The sequence below is a fragment of the Chrysochloris asiatica genome, unplaced genomic scaffold (assembly GCF_000296735.1).
Source record: "Chrysochloris asiatica unplaced genomic scaffold, ChrAsi1.0 scaffold00381, whole genome shotgun sequence".
NCBI lineage: Eukaryota > Metazoa > Chordata > Mammalia > Afrosoricida > Chrysochloridae > Chrysochloris > Chrysochloris asiatica.
Genome location: NW_006408899.1, coordinates 636,002 through 645,779, shown reverse-complemented (window position 1 = coordinate 645,779; position 9,778 = coordinate 636,002). Strand labels below are relative to the sequence as shown.

At 35.9% G+C, this 9,778-nt stretch overlaps 1 protein-coding gene across 1 annotated transcript in view; it reads left to right on the top strand.

The window, feature by feature from the left end:
* The window catches only part of MS4A2 (membrane-spanning 4-domains, subfamily A, member 2), a 28,128-nt gene extending 18,666 nt beyond the window's left edge, over nucleotides 1–9,462 (top strand). Inside the window, 2 exon segments of the mRNA XM_006876475.1 lie at nucleotides 177–275; nucleotides 9,364–9,462. Coding sequence (XP_006876537.1) covers nucleotides 177–275; nucleotides 9,364–9,462 — 198 coding nt within the window.
* Nucleotides 9,463–9,778: the final 316 nt, after the last annotated feature.

The window sequence follows — 9,778 nt, the reverse complement described above, 5'->3', positions numbered from 1 at the left end:
AAGTCATTTGTTGCAAATTAACTGTTTTCTGGCTTAGAATCTCTTGTGGCTTTTAGTTTTCATACTCTAATTTAGCATCTTAGGTTAAAATTTTTGTTTTTACTCTAAATATGTAAATAACATATTTTCTAACTGCCTTTTGTTGTTGTTGTTGTTGTTGTTGTTTGTTCAAATAGGAAGTTGTGGCGCTGCTCCTGTTTCTCACCATTTTGGAGTTTTGCAGTACTGTACCACTTATTGTCTATGGAGTTGCGGAATTATTCAAAAAAGTTACGGTAAGTAGCAGACTGATATTTAAGCCTGGCACTATTTCCCAGTTAAGACATTTTAAGTTTTAACTTTAAAAACATGGCCTGAGATTTTTCTGAAATGTGTCTTTCAGATTTCTTGCAGAAAATTATGTCTTTCAGTAAGTTAGTTTGCAAATCTCTAGTTTTAATTTACATTTTACAACCCCCCCAAAACAGCACAGATCTCATGTTAGTTTCCTCTAATTTGGAGTTAGGAGAATAGGATCTTTATGATTTTAGAAAATGCAGGTATCTCACAACATGTTTTGAGCATGAGAGATGAACATGCATGCAGTGTTGATGTGATGGTATTTGGACTACAATTTCTTTCTCCGAATGTTGCTGGTGTCGGGTGCTGCTGAGTCAGGTCCAACTCATAGTGACCTACTAACACCACAATGAAACACTGCTCAGTTCTGTGTCATTCTCACAACTTTTATGTTAGAGTCCATTGTTGCAGTCACTATGTTAATTCATCTCCTTGTCTTCCCCCTTTTCACTGACTCTCTACTTTATCATGCATGATGCCTTTTCCAGAAACTGGTCCCACCTGATGATATGCCCAGTGTACCAGAGATGAAGTCTCACCATTCTTACTTCTAAGGTTCTTTCTGTCCATACTTTTTCTGATACAGATTTGTTTGTTCTTCTGGCAGTCCATGGTACTTTCAATATTTTTCCCTAACACTATATTTCAAATGCCTCAGTTCTTGTGTGGTCTTCCTTATTCATGGTTTAATTTTCACATGAATATGAAACAGTTGAAAGTATCATGGCTTGGTTAGGTGTATCTTAGTCCTCAACACTTTACAGAGGTCTTTTGTGGTAGATCTGTCCAGTGCACTACATCCTTTGATTTCTTAAGTATTGTTTGTGAATCCAAGTAAAATGAAACCTGACAAGTTCAATATTTCCTCTATTTATCATGATGTTGCTTATTGTCCCAGTTGTGAGGGATTATGGTTTTTTTATACTTAATTATAATCCATACTGAAGGATGCCTTCTTCCAACTTCATCAGTAAGTGTATAAGTCCTGTTTTCTTCCAGCAGACAAAGTTATGTCATCTGTATATCCCAGGTTGTAATGAAACTTCTAATCCTCATGCCTCCTTCTTATATAATCCAGCTTCTCAAATGATTTGCTCAGCATACAGATTAAATGATTATGGTGAAAGGATACAACCCTGACACACACTTTTCCTGATTTTAAAAAACATCCTTTATACATTTATTCTTTTCATGTGACTGCTGTTTTGATCTATGTACATATTCCTCGTGAACACAATGAAGTGTTCTGAAATTCCCATTTTTCTCAATGCTATCCATAATTTGTTATGATCCACAAGTAGAATGCCTTTGCATAATCAATAAAACACAAAAAAGCATCTTTCTGGGATTCTTTGGTTTCATCTAAGATCCATCTGACATTAGCAATGATTAATTTTGTTCCATGTCCTCTTCTGAATCCAGCTTGAATTTCTGGCAGTCTCCTGTCAATTTAATGCAGCAACTGTTTTTAAATTATATTCAACAAAATTTTATTAGCATGTGATATTAATGATATTGTTCAGTGATTTCTGCATTCTTTTGGGTTACCTTTCTTTGGAATGAGTACCAATATGAATTTTTTCCAGTTGGTTGGTCAGGTACTTGTGTTCCAAATTTCTTAGTATAGATGAATGAGTGCTTCTGGTGTTTCATTAGTTCATTGAAATATTTCAACTGGTACTTCTTCAGTTCCTAGAGCCTTATGTTTTGCCATTACCTTCAATTCGAGTTGGATTTCTTCCTTCAATACCATCAATTTTTGATCATATGCTACCTCCTGAAATGTACATACATTGACCAATTCTTTGTGTATCCCTTCCATTTTCTTTTGATGCTTCATGTATTGTGCACTATTTAATCAGTAGAATCCTTCAATATTGTAACTGGAGGAATTAAGTTTTTCTTCACTTCTTTTAGCTTTTGAAATGCCAAGTATATTATTTTCTTTAGGTTTCCTAAGTCCAGGTTTTCACACGTTTCCTAATAATACTTTTACATTGTCTTCTAAAGTTGCCCTGTGATATTTTCTGTTCAGTTCTTTTACTTTGTCATTTCTTCCAGTCACTGTAGTTTCTCTATGTTTAGGAGCAAGTTGCAGAATCTCCTCTAATATCCATTCAATCTTTACTTTCTTGCTTGTTTTAATGACCTTTTGCTTTCTTCATGTGTGATGTTCTTGATGTCATCTCACAAGTTATCTGGCAATTGGTCATTAGTGTCGAATGCATTCAAAATGTTCTTGAGATGGCCTTTAAATTGAGGTGGGATATAATCAAAGTCATATTTTGATTCTTGTGGATTTATTTAAAAATATTCTTCAGATTCATTCTGAACTTGCATATTAGCAATTGATGGGCTATTCCACAATTGGCCCCAGTCTTGTTTTGGGTGATGCTGTTGAGTGTCTCCATAGTGTTTTTTCACAAATGTAATTTACTTGATTCCTTTGTGTTTCATCTGGCAAGGTCTGCATGTATAGTCACCATTTATGTTGTTAATAAAAGGTTTTTGCATTGAGGGACTCGTTGTTCCTGAAAAATTCTATCATGTAATCTCCAGCTACATTTTTATTACTAAGACACTTTGAAGAGGTCTTGGGCAGCAGATTTACCTAATTCATTACATTGTTTGAGTTCTTGATTGCTGCTTCTGTGAATGTTGATGGTTGGTCCAAACAAAATGAACTCTTTGACAACTTCAATCTTTTCTCCATTTTATATGGGTGTTGTTTATTGGTCCAGTGGTGAGGATGTTTGTCTTCTTTACATTGAAGTGTAACCCATACTGAAGGCTGTGGTGTTTGATCTTCATCAGTAAGTATTGTATCATTTGCATATAACAGGATTTTAATGAGTCTTCCTCCAATCCTGATGCTATATTCTCCTTCATATAATCCAGCTTCTTGGATTATTTGCTCAGCATACAGATTGAATATGTATGATGAATTAATACAACCCTGGTGCATACCTTTCCTGACTTTAAACCATTCAACGTCCCCTTGTTCTGTTCAAACTACCGCCTTTTAGTCTATGTACAGGTTCTTTATGTGCACAATTCAGTTTTCTGGAATACTCATTCTCTGCAGTGTTGTCCATAGTTTATAATGATTCACACAGTAGAAGGCCTTTGCATGGCCACTAAAGCACAAGCAAACAACTTTCTGGTATTCTCTACTTTTAGCCAAAATGCATCTGAGGTCAGCAATGACATCCTTCATTTCATGTCTTCATCTGTATCCTGCTTGAGTCTCTGGCAGTTCCCTGTCAATAGCTGAGGGTGAGTCAAACACTATCCACACTCTGGCTGTAGCATTTATTTTTTGACACTATCTCCTTGCTCTTTAATATACTATGTCCATCTATCAAAAAGCGTCCTTAGTCCCTTATTACAAAATGTTTAGACTGACCTGTGGGCCACGAAAACAGTACTGCCTTCACTTCTTAATCAGAGTTGAACCTTCTTCCCTGAAGGGCTGCTTTCAGGGGACCAAATAGGTGAAAGTCTGAGGGGACAAGATCAAGATTTAGGGACGATGCTTTAACATCTCAAAATAAACTTTTTGCAGAATGTCAGCAGTGTGGGCAGAGGTGTGCGGACATGCATTGTCATGGAAGATCACAATACAATGGATAGCAGTCCTCTGTGTTTAACCGGAAATTTAGGCTTCCTCTTCAGTGAGCATCTCACTGTAACAAACACTGTTGATTGTTGAACATTTTTCCTGATAGTGTTCCAATACTGGTCTTTGAGAATCCCAGAAAACTATAAGTATCAATTTTGCACCTGATAGTTGACATTTTAAAAACTTTTATGAAAGCTTGTTGACAGATGGACAAAGTGTATTGAAAAGAAACGGGATTATGTCAACAATTCACGTATTTGTCTTTTTAAAAAGTTTATTAAAGTAAGTTCTACAGCCAGAGTGTGGATAATTTTTGACTCAGCCTCTTACTATTGCAGCCACTTTTGTATCATATTTTTGCAAAATTTTACTTGCGTGTAATATTAATAATATTGTCAGATGATTTCTTCATTTCATTGGTTTACCTGTTTTTGGAATGGACACAGATATGGATCTTTTCCAATCAGTTGGCCAGGTCTTCTACATTTGTGGCATAGATGAGTGAGTGCTTCTAGTGCTGCATCAGTTATTTGAAATATTTCAATTTGTATTCCATCAATTCCCATAGCCTTATTCTTTGCCAAGATCTTCAGTGCACCTTGGACTTCTTTCTTCTGTATTATTGGCTCTTAATCATACACTACCTCTTGATATGATTGAAAATCAACCTTTTTTTTTTTTTTTTTTTGATACAGTGACTTTGTATATACTTTCTATCTTCTTTTGGCGCTTATTCTGCATCATTCAATATTTTCCCAAAGAATCCTTCAGTACTTGAATTTTTTTCTATGTTCTTTCAGCTGAGAAATACTGAGTGTGTTCATCCCTTTTGGTTTTCTAATTCCAAATCTTTGCACATTTCCTTATAATCTTTGAATTTGCCTCTAGAACCACCCTTTGAAAATTTCTGTTCACGTCTTTGCCTTCTCATTTCTTGCATTTTCTTTAGCATCTGTAAGATGGAGACTAGGTTTCAGAGTCTCCTCTGACATCCATTTTTGTCATTTCCTTCTTTCTTTTCTTCTTAACGTCCTTTTGCTTTCTTCCTGTATGATGTTCATGATGTCATCCACAGCTCTTCTGGTCTTTGGTCATTAATGGCTACTGCATTAAATCTGTTCTTGAGATGGTCTCTAAATTCAGGTAGGTCATGTTCAAGGCCATATTTTGGCTCTGGTAGATTTTTTTTAATTGTCTTCATTTTCAGCCTGGACTTGCATATGAGAAATTAATGGTCTGTTCCACAGTCTGCTCCTGGTCTTGCTTTGGCTGATGATATGAAACTTTTCCACCACCTCTTTCCACAGACATAGTCAATTTTATTTCTGTGTATTCTATCTAGTGAATTCCATGTGTATAATCATCTTTTATGTTGCTTAAAAAACACATTTGCAATGAATAAGTTATTGGTCTGCCCAAATTCTGTCATGTGATCTTGAACATCATTTATATCACCGAAGCCACATTTTACAACGACTGATCCTTCCTCATTGTTTCATATTTTTGCATTCTAACCACTGGTTATTATCAATGCTTCTTGATTGCATTTTGATCCATTTCAGATTGAAGAATTTGATAAACTTCTTCAATTTCATCATCACTGACTTTTGTGCTTGTTGTATAAATTTCAATAATAATGGTATTAGCTAGTCTTCTTCATAGGCATATGAATATTATCCTATTACAGACAGCATTATATTTCAAGATAGATCTTGAAATGTTCTTTTTGATGTTGAATGCAATGTCATGTCTTTTCAATTTGTCATTCCTGGCATACTAAGTGATGAGATTATCAGATTCAAAATGGCCCATACCAGTCCATTTCAGCTTAGCATATCAATGTGTGTACATTCCATTTTATTTTTGACATCCTCCAATTTTCCTAGATTCATACTTTCTACAATCCATGTTTTGATTATTAATGGATGTTTACAGCTGTTTCTCCTCATTTTAAGTTATTCCCCATCAACAAATGAAAGTCCGAAGGCCTTTCTCCATTGGCGTCATCATGGTCAACTGTACTTTGGGGAAGGAGATCTTCCCTCATCATCCTTTGAGTGTCTGAGGGGCTCATTCAGGCACTGTATCTGACAACATTTTGGTGCTATTCATCAGGTTTCAATATTCAGTACTTGGTGCTATCTGACAGCTTTTCAGTACTATTTATAAGGTTTTCAATGGCTTAAAACTTAGAAATAGTCTGCTTCTCCTTCTTCGGAGTCTGTGTGAGTCTGAAAGCTCAGAGGACACCTGTACACTATGGGTGATCCTGGTGAATTCAAAATAGTGGTGGCATAGCTTTCAGCATCACAGCAATATGCAAGCCATCACAGTGTGACAAACTAACAGATGAGTGGTGGATGATAACAGTAACACATGATAAATATAAGACAGGAGAAACATAGGGAGGTGATAAACATGGAACTAACCTATAAATTGAGTCCTTAAGCATACGTTAAGTTTAAGGGATTACATTAGTGAGGAAACTGGAAAACTGAAGTGTGCAAAGGAATGAGAAATATACATGACCTGGGTTAATGCACTGGACTGCAAGGTTGCTTTGAACAGCAAAGTTGGCAGTTCAAGCTCACCAGCCACTCCTCAGAAACCTATACAGGGTGGCTAAGAGTTGGAACCGACTTGACGGCACTTAACAACCACAAAAGTAATTAGAATAAATTTAACAAACATCATTAAGCTAAAGTTGCAGAAGTTATTAGTAACTAAGCAGTTATCTTTAAAACGTTTTTCTTCTTCTTTTCCATTAATTACCATTTAATTCTCAAAAAAGTTACTGATATAAGTTCACAAATACTATCACCATGTTATAATTAAAACATTAGAAAATCTGATAAAATCAGTGCCTATAAAACTAATGGTAGCAACAAAAACAATAGCTTAGGCTGTAACAGTTGCGGCTGAAACCATGTGACTTGAAGTGTCATTGTGATTGAACAGTAATGAGAGTGTAATTGATCGCATTAGATGACTCATAAAGTAAACTAGTGTAGCGTTTTTGTCTTGTAGGTGAATTGATACTTGTAGGCTGGTCATAGTTTTTGTTGTTGTTTTTAGCTAACTACAGAGAATTTCTAGTAAAAACAAAAAAATTCTGCTGAAACATTGCATAAAATTTTTATAGACGCCCCCTCTGAGAGCATCACCTAGTGTGGTCTGCATCCCCCACATCCTCCTAGATGCCACTGAGTAGAAGGGCACCACAGGGTTTCCAAGACTGTAATCTTTAGGGAAGCAGATTGCTACATCTTACTCCTGGGGAATAGATGGTGGGCTCAAACTGCTGACTTCTTGGCTAGTAGCCAAAAGCCGAACCACAGGACACCAGGGTTCCAATTTCACCGAAAGAAATGAAACCCTCACTAATTATACTTGCATGAATCATCCAACGGTTCTCTATAAGTGCTACAACAAGAGTTGTTGTTATTATTGGTAAGTGCAGTCGAGTCACTTCCGACACATAGTGACCCTGTATAGGGTTTCCAAGGAGCAGTTGGTGAGTTTGAACCACCAAGTTTGTAATTCAAATAGGCCTTGTAATCCATTACTTATCCTATAATACCATACCAATATTCCTATAATAGGAGTTGTTGTTGTTGTTGTTTTTAAGTGTTGTTCAAGTCAGTTCTGACTCTTAGCAATACTGCATAGAGTTTCAGAGGAGTGGCTGGTGGGTTTGAACTGCCAACCTTGTGGTTCATGCACTAAAATGCATTAGGTTCACCAATGAAAGCTCTAGGAGTCCTAACATGGCTTTGTAGGATAAGCACTGGACTGTTAACCACAAAGTGGGTAGTTCAAACCCACCAGCTACCCCCTGGAAACCCTATATAGGTTTGCTATTAGTTGGCTCTGACTTGACAATAACAATACAAATTCTGAAAACTTACCATTAAAATTCTGACTTTATGATATTGGAGTTACAATATGAAAAATACTGTTCTAGTTTTGTTCTCTAAGTTTAAAAGAGAGTATTATAAATTTGATGAACTTGACCTACACCTATGGAAGCAGTAGCTCAAAAGAGGGAACAAGTCCTAACAGCAAGAATCATCCCCACCCCCTCCACACACAGAGTAGACAGGGATGGGCAACTTGGACATTAGCTACCCAAAATGGGGAGTGGGGACTACAAAGGCAAGAAGTGACTGGCTTACAAGCTTTCAAGAAGGAACCTAGATCCAGAAGGCCTGGAGGAAGGTACAATTTCCAGTGTGTAGTATTCAATCTGACTAGGCAGGGCTGATGCAATGAAATACAGATGGGTCTCTTGTGATACAATGGTGAATAATTGTTATCAGGACTGATTGTGAGGGTTGGAAATGTAAAGGTAGACGTTTTATAGCAAGGAAGGGAGAGATTAACTTTTCAGTCTAGGAGCGGAGGTCCCTAGGACCATCAAGGGAGAAGAGCCAAGAGCGGGACCCTACCCAGAGAAGCAATGATGCCTGAAATGGAGCCAGAGATGATGACGTGGAGCAATGGAGCAGCTGGAGACTTTAGATCCAGAGAGGGAGAGCGACTGTGTGCTCAAGACCTGGGGGCACAGGGGAAGGATTGCATGGAGGGGATTGTAACCATGGCAATGAGACGATATACAATAGAATGAATGTAAAACCAATGTTCTCCCAAGTAAACTATAACATAATTCACAATAAAACATTAAAAAAAAAAAAAAAAACAAAAGAGAGTATTATAGAAGAGAGTATTATAGATTTGGTGGCATTTCTTAAAGAGTTTTCAGAAGAGAAGGGAAACAAAGAGCAAATAATAATAACATAATATACTGTGTTAATATAGTATAAATAAAATGTTCTTTAATTCCTCTACTTCAAATAACACCAGTCAGCTGTGAAAAAAATCAACATATAATATTATTGTTATTCCTTAAAGGTATATATGTGTATGTACTGAACTGTGATAATATATGTGGAAACTCTTCCTCAAGTACAAGTTGAATCTGAATTAAAAAAACATATATATTATTTTGGAATACTCTATACCAGTCAATATTTGATGCACATATACTTATTCAAATATGCCAGATGAAACTCATCCTCTTCATCTGTCTGCTTTCTTAAAGCTTTCAACCTGTCTTTATTGATGGTCTTCTTCCAACGATTAATATGACCATAGATATAACAAAGTTCAGATACAAAATAGTCATTGACTGACATGATTTCTTTTGGGTCTATTTGGCCACTTGGATCCATGTTGCCACCAACTGAACTTTGTTTTTTGGAGTCAGAGGTAATAATTAGTGTATAATGGGGGAAAGTACAAAATTCAGAAACACACATATACTTACCTAAGCCCCTAGAACAGGTTTGGTGATGGGAAATTCTTTCTGTTTGATTGACTGATTGACTTTTTTCCTTTGTCAGATTCCAGATGATCGTCTTTATGAAGAATTAAACATATATTCTCCAATTTACAGTGAGTTGGAAGACAAAGTGGAAACATCTTGATCCAATGATGCTTGATCCATAAGAATTAGGAAATCCTGATTTACAGAAGAGGGTCCAGAAAGTTAAGGTCTTTGATTAAAGGACAATTGGCAAAATTTGTATTTTCTCAACAATCTGCCAGTTTTATGTTATGATTTATTCCCAAGATGGCAATGTATATATTACTAGTATAGTAACGAAAAAGTTATTTAGATAAGCAAAAACCATATATTTTATACATATATGTATAAAATATATTGTATTATGTAAACATTATATTATATTATATAAGACCATATTATATATATAATGTTATATTATATAAAACCATATATTATAGTATAGTATATAA